This window comes from Onthophagus taurus, chromosome 3 (genome assembly GCF_036711975.1).
Source record: "Onthophagus taurus isolate NC chromosome 3, IU_Otau_3.0, whole genome shotgun sequence".
In the NCBI taxonomy this organism is placed as follows: Eukaryota; Metazoa; Arthropoda; class Insecta; order Coleoptera; family Scarabaeidae; genus Onthophagus; species Onthophagus taurus.
Window position 1 is genome coordinate 1,816,386 of NC_091968.1, and position 18,458 is coordinate 1,834,843.

General features: G+C 34.0%; 1 protein-coding gene across 1 annotated transcript in view; it reads right to left on the reverse strand.

Moving 5' to 3' along the window:
* Window positions 1–479: 479 nt before the first annotated feature.
* The window catches only part of LOC111420736 (protein tramtrack, alpha isoform), a 33,304-nt gene continuing 15,325 nt past the window's right edge, over window positions 480–18,458 (reverse strand). The window contains exons 3-4 of the mRNA XM_023053776.2: window positions 11,707–12,071; window positions 480–2,492 (exon numbers count right to left, since the gene is read on the reverse strand). Of these exons, the coding sequence (XP_022909544.2) occupies window positions 2,015–2,492; window positions 11,707–12,071 (843 nt within the window). The 3' untranslated portion in view covers window positions 480–2,014. The remainder of the gene's footprint in view (window positions 2,493–11,706; window positions 12,072–18,458) is intronic.

Here is an 18,458-nt window from a genome sequence, read left to right on the forward strand (position 1 = left end):
AAATCCATCCGTTGATTCAAAAAAAAAAACAGATTTTATCAGATGAAGTCGTAGATCTTTTGACTGATTAAGCCAAGGTTACTCACATTATATGAATCTGAAATTAGTGATTGTAGCGCCACGGTTTTATCAACTGGAGTTGCCGATGTTTTGACTCAACTTAAAATTGATTGTCATATTGCAGCATCCTAGAATAGATTTATTGTACAATGACATCCAATTCTTTTACAACATACTCACCAAACCTTTTTGACACATATCCCTATCGATATAATTCTCTTTGGAGTATAATTCTGATTTCCACGATTCTCTTTAGGTATATGTCGTTGAATTTCTTTTTCTTTATTATTTAAAGCTATTCTCCCATATTTCTATATTTCGTTCTAATTGACGTTGGATTTTGGCTATTAGGAAGTTGTTGGGTTTCCCCTTTTTATTTGTTGTTGTTTCGTACTTAAGGAATAAAAATAACAATAAAATTTATTTGAAATGTTTTTTTTATTAAAAATTTAATAAATAAAAAACTACATATATATATTTTTATATATGATTACATATTACTTTTTAAAAAAAGATTACGTTATTACAATATACTTTTTTAAAACTATTTCAATAATAATAATTAAACATCCATTCTTTTTTTTTTGTCGTATCATTTTTTTAATATTTACGGGCGAAATTTTGCGAGGACGAAAAACAAAACTTAAACTTTTTACATTTACATTGGTAAATTAAGTTAATTACAAAAAAAAAAAATAAAAATTTAAAGTAATCACTAAAAAGAATAATAACTTAACAACAATCCAGTCAAAAAGTTTCTAGTTGTGCATTATTTTTATATTTTTCATTCTTTCTATATTTATTCATTTAGTTCTTTAAGGAAAACAAAAATTTTTTCTTTGTTGTTTTATTTTTTTTCTTTTTGAATCTGTAGGCACTCAACAAATAAACTCTATAAATATATATAGTGTATATATATAATTTATGTATATGTATAGTTCAGGTTATTATTATAAAATAGGAAAGTGTTTTCATATTTTTATTTTTATTTTCATCATCATCGTTTTTTTTTATGTATTAATAGTTAATGTTAATATAAACAAAACGCAATATAATAAGTAAAAAATAAGGATTATTTCGTCGTCATAAAAATTAATCAGTCCTTTCTTTAATTAAAAAAAAAAAAACATCGGGAATTTAAATAATTCTTGATGTTTTTTTTTATTTTTCGATTACTTAGTTTAATATTTTTCGAAATACTGCAAAAAAAAACAAATTTTTTTAAAATTTTTCTTTTCCAAAATCATCGTATTAAAAGAATAAATTAATTTTCTTAAAGCACTAATTAATAGGATTGCTTTGTGTGTTTGTGAAGTGTTTTAATCAGTTATTTTCTTTTACATAAATCAGTGCTTACATAATTCTCTTCTTTTTCCGCTTATTTTCTTCCCTATTTTCGTTTTGATATGTCACTAAGAAAACGGTTTTTTAATAATAATAATCTTATTCTATCGAATGCGAATGTTTATGAACTTGATTTAAAGTTTATAAAAAAAATTGAAAGAATTTACCGTTTGGGATTGAAACGGTTAAGAAAAATTAAGAGACTTTTCAATCAGTTTTTTTAAACAATTTAATGCTACGAAATTCATAATAAAGTTAATAAAAGTTATAAAAATCTTAACCTAGATTTTAAAAAATTTAAAGAATTAAATGTTTTGTTCATTTAACCCATCAGGTACAAATTGTAGATCTGATTATTGATTATAGATAAAAAAATAATACAAAATTAACTTTATTTTTAAATAGGTTATAACAAAAAAACTGATTGAGTCCTCTCAAAACAATATTAGGATTCAACAAATAAAAAAAATAAAAATAAAATGGAAAGAAATAGATTCGTGATTGAAAGAGAAAAAAATTTGTTTCAGAAAACTTTGGTCTACAGAAAATACTGAGAGGGTTGCCATGTTAATTTAATTTTCGTTAATAAGTCGTTATTTATTAAATTAGCTCACTTGGTTGCAGCCCCAGCGGCAGCAATCAACTGGTCGGAATGATCTGCGTTATTATTAACCCTTCCGTGTTCACCACCACCCCCGGAACCGGACGAATTACTCGATTTCTCCTTTTTAATGATCGTGATATCCGGGCAATTAGCCAAAACCGAATTCGACGTATTGTTCGAATTATTCGAATAAGTCTTTAACGTCGCGTTCGCCAACGGATCCGTCAACATTTCACTCTCCTCCGATTCGGAAGCGTCCGATTTGCCGCCGTCCCCGAGCCCGGCCAAAGCCGAGTTTTGGGCCACCTCGCTATCTAGCACCGACATTGAGATCAAATAATTCGATAGAGTCTGTGGTGTCACGTTTAATTGTTCGGCCGCGCGGAATAATGTGATTTCTTTGCGTTTTAATTTTAATAAGACGTCCGTTGGACCTTGTTCTGACCAAAATGCCAATCGACCGCCTGGCGAAGCATTTGGTATTCTAAAAAATTAAAAAATTATTAATTTATCATCTTGGTGAAGTTATTTAAAATGAGTCCAAACGCGATCTCAAAGAATATATTGGTGGGGGGAGTCGTCACGTCATAACATTTTCAATTAAAATTTGTAATTTACTATAAATAATAATTTATTAAATAACATTTTATTTTATTTTTTAAGTTATACATTTGTAACTTAAATAAAAAATTATCGACTGAATTACTCTAGATTTGATTTGGTACAAAATATATTTAGCTGTTAAGAGAATATTGATTTAAATGCATTATTGCATTTTTAATTAAACTAAATCAAGTGTTGCTTCATGGACGGAGCAAACGTCAACACACTTACACGTTTGATATAAGAGAGCATAGGTCGTTTCTATTTTTTTTTTAATTAGGAAATACAATCGATCCGCTTAATTGGGACCCCGTTAATTGAAACAGCCGCTTATTTGGGACAAATTTCAAAGAACGAGATCGAAACTTTAATTTATGCATACTTCGCTTTATAAGGACAGTCGCTTTATTAGGACAAAATGTCTCGGTCTCGATGTGTCCCAATTAAGCGGAATCGACTATATAGCATTAAAAATGGGATAATTTTGTGTTGACATAGTATAGATATCTTTGAAAATTGACTGAATTCCTCGTTCTCTTTAGTGTAGCTCGTTGACATCACATTTTCTTAAATTCTCCTCATTTATCTTCACTAACAAGTAACACTAGGGAAGTGCCATTCGGCGATATTCTTGAAATTTGGGAAGTAAGTAGTGTATACCCCCTTTCCGATTTTAGAGATAAGTGCGATGATTTTACGAATTATTTTTACGATTGTTGCGAAATTATGTCACTACTATCCGTACAAAAACTCAAGGCCCTTCGCTTTAAGCGGCCCATACACGAAGACTCTTGCAGCATCGCATGCAGCGACGCCAAGAGTCGAGCCGCATGAAGCATCGTGTGTAGGGAAGCGCCAGGACTCATGCGACGGCATCGGCAGCGGCGATGGCGACGGATTCAAGACCGTGACAGGCTCCGGCGCCTTGCAAGAGTCAACGTGTATGGGATTGCGACGCAAGGTTTATATATAAGAGGTTGTCTAGGTTCGTACGCAATCATACTGCGCATTACGTCACATGTGGAAAATAATACCGCCAAGCAATTCAAATTAAACAAAGGCATGGAGCACCATATGACCATGAGGTTGCGTGCGCAATCCGTGATCGCTTACGTTACGAAACACTCCTGCTCTTGCCCCTCGCCAACAAACTAAAATCAAAGTATTGCAGCATAGGAACTTAGACAACCTTTAATATATAAACCTTGATTGCGACGTGCATACGACACCGAAAGCATCGCTTTAGTTTATTTCCAACGTCCATCGAAATGGCATCGTTCGCCGAAAAAGATTTTTGGAAAAAATTTATAAACCTATATAGAATGTACCCATGTTTATGGGACTCAAAACCAAAAAATTACATCAACAGAAACTGAAAAACTACCGCCATAAATGAGCTTGTAAAATTGTCTGGCAGTATTTAGCTTTCTGCCAGCAATATTTAATTTTCTACAAGCAGTATTAGTATTCAACCAATTTGTAGTCTATTGATAGCAGTACCTAGCCTTGTATAAACAATATCTATCTTTTTAAGCAGTTTCTAGTATTGCATAGGTAGTATTTGTCTTTCGCAAGGAATTTTTGATCGTCTATAGAAAGTATTTAGTCTTCTGCAAGCAGTATTAGTATTCTGAAACCAATTCCTTGGCTATTGGTAGCAGTACCTAGCCTTCCATAAACAATATCTATCTTCTGCAAACAGTTTCTAGTATTGTATAGGTAGTATTTGTCTTCCGCAAGGAGTTTTTAGCATTTTGCTGGCAGTATTTAGTTTTCTACAAGTAGTATTTTTAAGCAGTTTCTACTATTGTATAGGTAGTATTTGTCCTCTATAGGAAGTATTTAGTCTTCTGCAAGTAGTATTGGTATTCTGCAGCCAATTTCTTGGCTATTGTCTGGCACCGCCGCAAGAGTCATCGTGTATGGGCCGCTTTAGAGATTGATATCTTCGCAACCGTTCGATAAAAAAGATTGCGACAAAGTTTGTTGTAATCACTGAACATTTCTACGTAACATATGTTAATTTGAAAATTTTCGGATCCACGGTTTTCTTTTTATCGCAAGTTAAATGAAAAAAGTACCCGATTTTTTACGGTACCGGCAACTTTGTCAAATTTGCGCTTTTTTTTCTCGAAAACTATCGTACGAAAAAATTTGAATTTTGAACAGGTGGTAGCCTGATGTGTTCTTAACCCTTGAATAGACGCGTATTGGACTGGCAGTCCCATGCCTTATCATTTCTGTAATTACGTAAAAACTATTACAGCTACGGCATTGTGGATTTTTGAGATCTCAAACTGATGTTTTAGGAACCCTTTACATGAGTTTTAAACGAAGGCTCAGATCCGGTAGTTCACGCACATATTCGGTAGTTTTACTGTTTAGATATCTCCTTTTTATTTAATTGTTTAGTTGTGTATTTCTAATAAGTATCAATTTTATATAAAAATAAGAATAGAAATACATTGATCCGTTTTTGTGTTGCATTCATGCACGTATCCGATGGGAATCCCATGAATGGTGAAATATTTGTTTTATTTATTGAGAACTGCAAATTATATTACAATTTAGGCGAAAACGTCACTATTGATGAGATGCTTCCAGCATTTCGTAGTCGTTGTGGTTTCCGGCAATATATACCATCAAAGCCAACAAAATATGGTATAAAAATTCTTTTGTGTTGCTGACGGAAATCTTTTTTATACTGCCAACATGGAGATCTATTGCGGCCAACAAAGTAATTCTGCGCAAAATATTGTCATGCGAATTTCAGAGCCAATTTATGGAAGCGGAAGAAACATTACCGCAGACAATTGGTTTACAAGTTTGAAACTTGTACAAGCTTTGGAAAGAAGAAAATATCATACGTTGAAACTGTCCGAAAAAACAAGAGAGAATTATCACCAAGTTTTGCTTTGCCAAAACGTAGAGCACAGTATGACAGCATTTTCGGTTACACAAGAAACGAAACCCTTGCCTCCTACGTGCCAAAGAACGGTTAGACAGTTGTATTGCTATCCAACTTGCATACGTCAAGCAATGAAATGGCAACTAATAGACAACGGAAACCGAAAATTATCGAATACTATAATAGTACAAAGAGCAACAAGGCGATGGCCGATTGAATGTAGCAGCGATAAATGCTAGAATTATTTTTTTGGGCAATGGCAACGAATATATTTCAAGACGAGACTATCTAAAAAAATTATCTCTCAGTTTAGTTTCAGAACAATTAACGAGGAGATCGCTTATTCAGTCATTGCCAAATGAACTGAAAACCATGCTAGCAAACCATAAACCAGCAATACCAAACGACAACAATCAACTTGGAACAAGTCGAAGATCTGTCAAAAAGAAACGATGCGAAGCTTGTTACGTAGAATCAAAGAAGAACGCCAGAACAACCTTTACATACGAAAAGTATAATAGCTATATATGTTTGAAAAAACACGTTAAATCAATTTGTCAAAATTGTCTTGAAGGTAGTAGTGAAAGAGACGTGGATAATGAATTCGAAATAAAATAAAGATATACATCAAATGTGTTCATACCCATATGTTTTACAAATTATTAAATGTTAACTTTGATTCAAGCTAAATATTAGTTTCCTTTTTATACCCTAATAGTTTCAGGTTTAAAATACTTTAATAAACCAACTTGCTGTAAAACAATTCAATTTATAATTCAAAGTATGTATAATATAAAAATTGCATACAGTTTCGCGGAAAATCGCGGTTCAGTAAGACGCCGTTATGTCGAAAACGGCTGGGTGGATTTCCTCGCGGATTTGACCAAAATATGTCAAATAATGTTGGTTGTCGGATTCCGTTATCAGTATTTCAAAATTAGAGCTTCCTAATTTTTTAAGAGCGATTTAATGGAATTACAAATTAAAGAGACACAGAAATAAGCTCTGCGGGGTGACGGGGTTCCGTCCAATCGGAACAGATGGTGCGTCCTAGACAGGACGTCGCGCCTAATTTCTTTATGTAGGTAAGATAAAGGCGCGACGTACTGTCTGGGATGCACCATCAGTTTGACGGATTTTAATGTTTTACATCTCAAATGAATGCTTGCGTCTGGCTGAATGTATATGTTAAAATGCCCGATTCGAAATATTTAAGGATTTTGATTAAAATGCAAAAAACGAATTAATCAAACACATTAATTATCTTCTTAATTAATTGAAAAATGCAAAATACGGGGGAAAAATTAAAAATGCATTTTAATTTAAACAAAAATGTTTTTTTTTAGCCTTCTAGTTAAATATTTCGGTATAGCTTCTCAACAGTGGACAACTCATTAAAAAGGCGCCGGCGCCCCCTTTTAGGCGGCGCCCCGTACAGTGCACCCCTTACACCCCCCGGTAGCGCCGCCCCTGCATAGCTGTATAATTAAGATGTAAATTTATATTTATGGAACAACATCCTCAAAATACCGTCTATAATAGTGCTGTTTCAAAAACTGCAATAACTTGTATAAACTCTGCATTGATATTGCAATAATTAGACATATAATTAGAAATGTGCGTGGTGTTTAACATCAATGTGCATACAGCACTTCTTTACAGTAACAAACGACAACTCTCCACATTATTATACTAATTTTAAAGTATAGGTCAAAAAGCACCTCATTGGGATGAAAACCATATCACGTTCACGTCGTGCATCCTGGGTAACGCCAACAATAAGAAAGGATTGATAGTTACTTGCAACACTACTTGTAGTGACGAGTTTCCTTGATTCGTTACTGTTAGGGGTAGTTTTTGATATTAACTGTTTCCTAGAAATCCGTCTTAAAATTGTCAATTGTAAAATTTTTAACAACTGTGTACAGTTTTAAAAAAAATGCGCCCCCCCATTTTGAATTCTTGAAAACAAACATTAGATTCGTCATCAGCGACCCGTAAAACCCCTAGTGACATGATTTCGCAACAATCATAAAAATAATTCGTAAAATAATCGCACTTATCTCCAAAATCGGAAAGGTTGATTTCTACCCTTAAAACGGCCATCGAGCAAAAATGACAATATACGTGTCAAATATTTTTCCATACACTACTTGTATGCCAAATTTCAAGAAAATCGCCGTATGGCACTTCAATACTGTTACTTGTAAGTAATGACCTAAACCAAAACACAGTACTAGCTGTTAATCACTTCCTTATCAGTTTCACCCACATCTTGAATTTCAGCAAATTTTTGAATTGTTATTGTCCAAAAATATAATAAATGGACTTGTTCATGTCGCTTGTGGACGAAGCGTTGAATTTGATATATCAACACAATATCGTCATCTCTCACCCGCAAGCGATCTGGCGATTTGAGGCAAAAACGTTCCTTATACATCTTGATCATGATATAAACTCTCTTATAAAAAGATATTTAGCTTCAAATCTTAATTTGATATATCAACACGACATCCTCCTCTTTGGTGGATTTAGCGCCTCGCCCGCAAGCGACCTCGGTGAAATGAGGCGAAATCATTCCTTATACAGGATGATTTATTAGCTCAACATCAAACTTTGACATATGATAGCTAATCCAATTACCAAAAAAAAATGTTAATGAACATATATGTCCTATTTCAATTATTTACGAAATTATACCACTTTAAATTTTTCTGCAACGAATTTATTAATTGTCAGTTTGTTGTAAGGTTCAATTATTACATACAAGAAGAAACTCAAAATGTACGTTTATAGCACTGAAGAGTATGCTGATATAATTTTCGTGTATGGTTCTTGCATTGGAAATGCTCGACAATCAGTACGAGAATTTTTAGAAAGAGTTCCACAGCGTCATTTGCCAGATTATTCAGTTTTGAGTGATTCTTTCAAAAGACTTCGAGAAACAGATAATCTTGCTCCAGCAAAAGCTATTCGACCGCATATAGTTAATGTAGAGAACAAAGAAGCTGTAATTCATGTTGTCATTGATAATCTTTCCATCAGCACTCCAAAATAGCACACAACATACATGTAAGTCAAAATTTTGCGTGGCGCGTATTGAACCACGAAGTCCTTGATCCGTATCGTAAACAGAATGTTCAAGCTCTACAGCCAGGAGATAATCAGCAACGGTTAGCATTTTGGGAATGGTTATTGCAGCAACATGCCCAAAATAATGACTTCATTTCAAATGTTCTTTGGACAGATGAATCATGTTTTACACGAGATGGTATAAATAATTACCATAATGAACATATCTGAGCATTACAAAATCCGCATGCGATTAGACCAAGGAAATTTCAACAACGTTTCAGCATCAACGTTTGAAGTGGAATATTTAACAACAATTTACTAGGTTTGCATGTACTTGATGGACGTTTGAACGCTGTGAATTACAGATTTTTTTTGAACAATACACTTTTTGATTTACTTGAAGTTATACCTCATAATGTAATTCAAAATATGTGGTACCAGCACGATGGTGCCCCACATCATCGCGGAAGAGTAGTTGTACCAATATTTTCCAAACAAGTGGATTGGTAACAGTGATGGGCGCTGGGTAAATACCTGGCGGGTAGGTATTTCTAAAATGGGTATTTATCCGGGTATTTACCCCGGCCCAGGGTAAATACCCAAACAGTGGGTATAAAATTGATACCAGTAAAAATATATCGATTCCAATAAAAATGAAGAGGAAGACGAGGAATTGTCAACAATCAAAGACGAATCTGCCGTAATTTAGATTAGATCAAGTTATTATGATTATTATCACCAAGCAGCCCTCTGCGTCCATTGTTGGACATAGACCTTCCCTATTCTATGCTGTTTGAATCCAATTGTTGGTCATTCTTTTGACGTCCACTTCGTCTGTTCGCTCGCGGTCTTCACTTGAGCAACCGTTTTGTCCACTGATCATTCTTGATTCGCATCACATGACCGTTCTTCTTCATAGGTCTTCATTTCGTATGTAGTCCCTCAGAGTTAGACCCAGGATTGACCTCTCCATCTATCTTTGCGCTACTTGGACCCTCCTGGCAGTGGTTACCGTTAATGTTAAAGTTTCGGAGCCTTATGTCATAACCGGAAACAAGCATTGATTGAAAGCCTTTCTTGGCCTTTTCTCTTGAAGCTGTCTCTAAGATTCTTCTGTTTAGTTCGCTTGTTTGATTATCTCTCGATACACGAACCTCATAGCCAAGATATACATAGCTGTGAACCCTCTCAATCTCATTATTTGATTGATTTCTCCTTGTTGATATTTAGCACGACTCTTGCACACACCTCCTTTAAGTTGTTCATCATTAGTTTAATCTCTCCAAGGCTATCCGATATAAAAACTATATTGTCCGCGTAGTGCAAATTATTTAAGCATTTGTAATCAATGTTTATGCCTTTTTGGGTCCAATCCAGTTGTTTAAATGCACTCTGAGGACTGTGATGAACAATTTGAGTTCAACAGTGTCCCGCCTTGTTTTGCTCACAATCAGTACTTTACTACTTTTACTCTCTTCAGTACTTTCATGCAATTTTATCGTCATTGTAGCATTCTTGTAGATGTTATAAACAAGTTTGGTAAGTCGATAAGTGACTCTGCATTTTTGAAGTGCTTGCAAAACTGCCATCAACTCAATTTAAATTTATAAATACCTCAAAATACCCATCTTGGGTAAATACCCACGGGTATATATCCAGGATATTTACCCTTAAAAATAAATAGCCGGGTATTTAACAACACTGATTGGTAATAATGGTCCATTTGCTAGGCCACCTAGATCCCCCGACCTTAATCCATTGGATTTCTACTTATGGGGTCAAATGAAACAAATTGTGTATCAAGTGGAAATTAACACACGAGAACAATTATTAAACAGAACACAAATGGCTGCTACTGAAATAAGAAATCAACCAGACATTTTAATTCGGCTGAAGAACTCTTTAATTCGTCGTTGTGAAGCATGTATTCTAGCAGAAGGAGGCTATTTTGAACAATATTTGTAATATTTATGTATTTTAAAAAAATTTATCAGTTAATTATGATATAAAAATTAAAACTTTAAACTGTTATAATTTCGTAAGTAATTGAAATAGGACATATTATGTTCATTAACATTTTTTTTTTGTAATAGACAACCTAAGTCTTGACGTCACGGAAAGAATTTTTCAATTAGTGTTAAAATAAAATAAACTAACTTTTTAAATGACATTTGTAATGACATTTTTATAGCAATTAATCGTTAGCAACTGTGGTTAGCAACGAGTCGGTATAAGCTCCGCCCATTTCTGTGACGTCAGACTTAGGCAGTCTATTGGATTAGCTATCATAATATGTCAAAGTTTGATGGTGGTAGCTAATAAATCACCCTGTATGTCGTGGTTAAAATTCAACTTCTTTTATAAGAAGATATTTACCTTCAAATCGCCGAGGTCGCTTGCGGGCGAGACGCTGGATTTGATATATCAACACCACATCGTCATCTTCGGTGGATCTAGCGCCTCGCCCGCAAGCGACCTCGGCGATTTGAGACAATATCGTTCCTTATACATCTTGATCTTTATATAAACTCTCTTATAAGAAGATATTTACGCCCGCAAGAGACCTCGGCGATTTGAGGAGAAATCATTCCTTATACATCTTGGTTGAGATACAAACTTTTTATAAAATCATATTTAATTTCAAATCGTCAAGGTCGCTTGTGGACGAATCTTTAGCGGATCTAGCGCCTCGCCCGCAAGAGACCTTGGCGATTTGAGGGGAAATCGCATGTATGTTTTTTTTTTGTTTCAATATTTTAGTATTCTTCATTTTGGTCTTGATTTTAATTATAAAACACATATCTAAAGATTGGGGAGTTAATATTGACTCCTCACCCGCAATATATATATAAAAAAAATTCAGTGTGTTAAAAAGTGAAAAAAAAAACTATTTCGAGTTAATGAATCGTTTCAAAATATCATTCTCAGGATAAAATAAATAGAAGATATCGCTATTACGTCATTTCAATATTTAAACTGTTGTTTCTCTCATTAAATATCATTTTTGTGGTTATTAAGATATCATTCTCTTAGTATTTACCCGGAAATAATCGTTTGGACTCATCTTAAATTTTTTAGTTTTAATCTAAATCATTTCAAAAAATTAACCAACCTATACGGATGTTTTAGACAACCATACGCGTCTCTATACCGTCCATAAAGCGTACCATAAGAAACGCCTAGCAATTCGGCGGCGATTTTCATTTCGAGATTTTTGTTTTTGATCGCGTCCATGACGCGTTTCGTAAACGGTTCCTCCCAAAATTGCTGTCTTCTGCCGGTATTTAAATAATCGTTCATTTTGATCACATCCGGCCATTCTTTCTCCAACGCCGACGTTAACCCGCTTCCCGCGGTGTTATTTGACGCGGCCGTTCGATTCGCGTTTGATAGTTTTGATGAATCCGATGATGATTTCGATTCGGTTACGCTGATTGGATCTATTGCGTCGTTTACCATTTCTTCGTCATCAGATTTCTGGGAAAATAAAAAAATTATTTAATGATATTTGTTTTTTTACAAATTGAATATACATTTAAACTAAAATTAGAACTAACACTAAGGGCCGGTTGTACCACCTCCCGATAAGTTTATCTGATAGATAAATTGGCGCACTAAGGTCCGTTACTACCATCTTTTAGTTAAATTTATCTTATAGATAAACACATCTACTAGCCAATCAGGGCGCGTAAAATAGCCGTAACCATGGTAATAATCCTTTAGATAGCTTAACCAGAAGATGGTAGTAACGAGCCTTAGGGCCGGTTGTACCACCTCCCGATAAGTTTATCCGATAGATAAATTGGCGCACTTAGCCAATGAGAGCGCTTAAAACCGCTGTAACCATGGTAATTATGTTAAGTTCGAGTTTTGCAATAGCACTATCACTAGAACTAACACTAGATCAAGAACTAGATACATTTGGGTTTAGCCGCTCGTCTCTCAAGACGGCTAAACCCAAATGTTTCTAGTTCTAGGTCTAGTGTGAGTTCTAGTCTTGCACTACCACTGTCGCTAAAACTAACACTAGATCCAAATCTAGAATCATTTGAGTTTAGCCGTCTTAAGAGACGCACGCCTAAACCCGGATGTTTCTAGTTCTAGATCTAGTGTTACTTTTAGTGTCAAAATTAAAACTTTAACTAACACTAGACCTAGAACTAGAAAGTTTCTAGTTTAGGCGTTCCACACCTGTTTTCCACCTTAGGGAGTCAAAATAAGTTAGAATATATTTGGAATCCATGTTGCAAGTTTCAATTTCAATATTTTAAAAAACTTCTTAGTTGCATTAAAATAATATGACTGATCATCAGCCGAATCTACGTTAAAAAACATATCATATGACAGGAATTTGAATTTAAAATAAGTAGAAAAAGTAATATATTTGCAACTTACTGTCATAAAGATAAAAATAAATCACGTAAAAGTTTATTATTAAATAATTTACATAAACACAGAAGCGTAGTATGTAGTAAAATAATTAATCTAGAAGAACACAATATTTAAGAAAATTACACTTTAAAATGAAAACTTTTTCTGCTTATTTTATATTCAAATTCCTGTCATATGATATGTTTTTTAACGTAGATTCGGCTGATGATGAGTAGAACACTGCTCGAAACCGGTTCCGAATAAATATATTATTTTGAAGCAAATAAGAAGTTTTGTATTTTTGAAACATTAAAATAAGTTAGGTTAGAAAGTTTATCGAATAAGTGACATGAAGTGTCAATAGTAACTAGCATAAACTTTACAATGCAAAAAACCCTAAAAAGTTACTACAATTTGATAACATCTTCGGGTCGTGGTACATAAAAGAAAGAAAACAAAACATCATACACAGCGGAATATGATGGACGGAGACGATAAAGAAGAAGTAGAATTTAATATATTTCAGTAAATATGACTCAAAATGAAAAATGCTGAACATCCCAACCTAACTACGCTTCTTTTAGCTGAAGATAATGAATGGGAGCTCGTTGTAGAATTTTCCAAAAAACTAAACTAGAAAGATTCGATTAGAATGATGCTAGCCTACTCACCTACACATTTTTGTAAAAGTTATTTATATTTATTTAATAACACTGATCGACTAGATTTTTGCCACACTGATTCTGAATGCAATTATTACTTTACAACAGTAAATTTGTAGTTTACATTTTTTGGTAAACCACAAAGCAAGTAACTAGTGCTCTGTAATCAACATCTAGTCTTCTGCTAACATATCTAGTGTTCTGCATATAGTCTTTCATTAACAGTATCTAGTTTTCTACCAACAAAACTAGTGTCTTGCCAGCAGCATATAGTCTTCTACAATCAATATTTTGTCTTCTACTAGCACTGTCTAGTTGTTGCCAACAGATCTAATGCTCTGCCAGTAGTGTATAGTTTTCCGCCAGCAGTATCTAGTTTTCTGCAAATAGTGTTTAATCTTTTATTAGTTGTATTTAGCATTTCATTAGTAATATCTAGTCCTCTAATAGCAATACCTAATTTTCTTGCAGCAATATTTAGTCATTTGCAGTTCTCCAGCATCTTCCTCTTCTATATTTTCCTAGCGAGATCCACCACCAGATTTTTTTTGATGTAATTACTTTCGATGCATTAAGTATTAGATTGTAATATGTAACTCAAAATACACTTTCTACACTTCTATTTCGACTTCTTTTCCGGGAACCTAGGAGCTGTTAGCGGCGAACATGGAGAAAGGTTCCATCAGAATATTTTCAACAAGGAATGGAAGTATGTTGGCAGATTTTCAAGTCAGCTACTCCAGAAAATCTTAACTTTTAGTGAAACATTTCAGACAGAAATTTTTTCTACACCTTTTTTACACCTTAGGGAGTCAAAATAAATGACAATTATCTACTCACCGGGAAAATTAGGTTAGAAAATTTATCGAATAAGTGACATGAAGTGTCAATAGTAACTAGCATAAACTTTACAATACAAAAAACCCTAAAAAGTTATTACAATTTGACATCTGTCAAATTTTTGATTCCAAAACTTGACTTGGTTAAGGTCACTTTACAGTAAGCAATTTGTCTTTTTGAATATCAATTTCGATTTTTATTGAAAAATAACATATATACCGGGAATTTCATATAATTCGCAATATATGAATGCAGTAACTATAGTTACGAAACTACTATCATTTGCACTGTCCCACATAAAATGCAACGTAGCTTAATAGTACAGGTATTGGGCAATTTTGCAAAGCAAAAATTTGCTTGGAAAAGGTGATGTCCTTATGATAACTCTGAGTTTCCGTCTTAAGAGACGTACGGCTAAACTACGACTGTTACTAGAACTAACACTAGACCTAAATCTGGAATCATTCGAGTTTAGCCGTCTTTAGAGACGTGCGGCTAAACCCGAATATTTCTAGTTCTAGATCTAGTGTTAGTTCTAGAGACAATACTAATGCAATACTAGAACTAACACTACACCTACAACTATCACTAGTTCTAGTGGCGTTAGACTGTTGTATATTTTTCATTAAACTAAAACTAGAACTAACACTAGACGTAGAACTAGAAACATTCGGGTTTAGCCGTCTTGAGAGACGCACGGCTAAGCCCGAATGTTTCTACTTCTACGTCTAGTGTTAGTTCTAATTTTGCATTACGACTGTTACTAGAACTAACACTAGATCTAAATCTAGAATCATTCGGGTTTAGCCGTCTTTAGAGACGTGCGGCTGCTAAACCCGAATGTTTCTAGTTCTAGATCCAGTGTTAGTTCTAGAGACAATACTAATGCAATACTAGAACTAACACTACACCTAGAACTATCACTAGTTCTAGTGGCGTTAGATTTTTGTACATTTCTCATTTAACTAAAACTAGAACTAACACTAGAAGTAGAACTAGAAACATTCAGGTTTAGCCGTCTTGAGAGACGCACGGCTAAGCCCGAATGTTTCTAGTTCTACATCTAGTGTTAGTTCTAGTTTTGCATTACGACTGTTACTAAAACTAACACAAGACCTAAATCTAGAATCATACGGGTTTAGCCGTCTTTAGAGACGTGCGGCTAAACCCGAATATTTCTAGTTCTAGAACTAGTGTTAGTTCTAGAGACAATACTAATGCAATACTAGAACTAACACTACACCTACAACTATCACTAGTTCTAGTGGCGTTAGACTGTTGTATATTTTTCATTAAACTAAACTAGAACTAACACTAGACGTAGAACTAGAAACATTCGGGTTTAGCCGTCTTGAGAGACGCACGGCTAAGCCCGAATGTTTCTAGTTCTACGTCTAGTGTTAGTTCTAATTTTGCATTACGACTGTTACTGGAACTAACACTAGATCTAAATCTAGAATCATTCGGGTTTAGCCATCTTTAGAGACGTGCGGCTAAACCCGAATGTTTCTAGTTCTAGATCCAGTGTTAGTTCTAGAGACAATACTAATGCAATACTAGAACTAACACTACACCTACAACTATCACTAGTTCTAGTGGTGTTAGATTGTTGTATATTTCTCATTGAACTAAAACTAGAACTAACACTAGACGTAGAACTAGAAACATTCGGGTTTAGCCGTCTTGAGAGACGCACGGCTAAGCCCGAATGTTTCTAGTTCTACATCTAGTGTTAGTTCTAGTTTTGCATTACGACTGTTACTAGAACTAACACTAGACCTAAATCTAGAATCATTCGGGTTTCGCCGTCTTTAGAGACGTAAGGCTAAACCCGAATGTTTCTAGTTCTAGATCCAGTGTTAGTTCTAGAGACAATACTAATGCAATACTAGAACTAACACTACATCTAGAACTATCACTAGTTCTAGTGGCGTTAGATTTTTGTATATTTCTCATTGAACTAAAACTAGAACTAACACAAGACCTAAAACTAGAATCATACGGGTTTAGCCGTCTTGAGAGACGTGCGGCTAAACCCGAATGTTTCTAGTTCTAGATCTATTGTTAGTTCTAGAGACAGTACTAATGCAATACTAGAACTAACACTACACCTAGAACTATCACTAGTTCTAGTGGCGTTAGATTGTTATATATTTCTCATTGAACTAAAACTAGAACTAACACTAGATGTAGATCTAGAAACATTCGGATTTAGCCGTCTTGAGAGACGTGCGGCTAAACCCGAATGATTCTAGTTCTAGGTCTAGTGTTAGTTCTAGTGGCAGTGATAATACAAAACTAGAACTAACGTCTAGCGTTAGTTCTAGTTTCATACTAGCACCGCCACTACAACTAACACTAGACCTAAATCTAGAATCATTTGAGTGTAGCCGTCTTGAAAGACGTGCGGCTAAATCCAAATGTTTCTAGTTCTCGGTCTAGTGTTAGTTCTAGTTTTAGTTTAATTAACATTGACCGTGAAATTCTTTGTACTTATATGAGTATACGTTTATTAATAATTTGTTTTTACGCATTACTTTATAATAAACAACTTTAATTCTTGTTAGAAAAAGATTTATTTATAGTAACTTTATTAAATGAAATGAAATATTTTGTTGAGCAATGACTAAAGAATTAATGAAGGAAGTGTGAATGTTTAAGAATTGAAATAACAAAAAAAGAGAGTTTATAAAAAAACTCTAGTCGAGGTCACAATGAATTTGAGTCATTCGTTTTTCATTTCGTTTCATTTCAAGTTAACTCAGGTTTATTTCTTTTTTTTTTATTTTAATAATTTTTTTGTGTAAATATATTCCATTTCGAAACGTAATTATTTTTTTCTTGAAAATCGCTTCCTCGACGACGGTATGAAAAGGAAAAAATCTATATCCCCACCCAAAAAGTTTTTCCCTTTTTTCTCCCCGCTGTACCCCGCCGGTTTTTCCTCTCTTCTAGAAACTCGGCGAGCAGCGGCAGCAGCAGTGGCGGCGGCGGCGATATTTTCCTTCCCATTTTTTTTGTTCGTTTCGCTGAATTTTTTATTGCGTCATTTTTATAAAGTATTGATCGGATCGCCGGCCAACAATAAAAATAAAAATTCTCCCCCTTCTCTCTCTCTCACTCTTCGCCGCCTCACCACCCAAAATATAAAAAAAACCCTCCGAGGTTATTTTTTTTGTGTTCACCCCTCCCTCTTTTCATTTTTGTTCGTTTCCCCCGGATTCAACGCGAAGCGGCCCCCTTTTTCTTTTCGAGGTTTCTTTACGTCGGAGACCCAAAAGCGACTTTTTTCCCCGGGAACTCGACATTAAATTTTGCTTACGTCACGCTCTATCTATCCCTCTTTCTCTTTCGGTTTTTTGTGCCTTTTTAATTTTTTTTTTTAATTTTATACTCTCTTTTTATATGTATTTTTTTTCTGGGAACGCGCTCGCTTTAGAACGTTCTAGAAAAATGTTATCTTTGTGTTGTGTTTTGAAACGAAATTGGAATGAAAAATAATTTTTTTTTATTTTTTTACAAAACGAGAGATTTTATTTTTGTAAATAGACAACGATAAGGTTTTTTGTTAATCATCGGGTTTTTTAATGTTTTTTATAGATAAATAAAATTTAATTGTTTGATTTCAATTTAATGTTTTAAAAAGGAATCGATATTTTTTATATATTTTGTCATATCTAAAACGGGAAAATATGATATTGATTATTTTAAACGTTTAAAACGCTATTTATATCAATTACTTTTAAACCAAAAAAAGAAAAATAAAAATGAGACGCAATTATAACGGTTTTCTAAGAAAAAATTACTCAGACTGAATGTTAAAAATTATCTATAAAAATTTTATTTTAAAAGAGGTTATTTGATATCGCTGCGGTTGAATAGAAATTCTTTGAAACGAAATGAAAAAGAACAAAAAACCCAAAGTGCCTACAAAAAAATTCTTTTGACCTGCAAGTTTCTTTGTTCAATCCCTCTTTTCTACTCGCTTTAA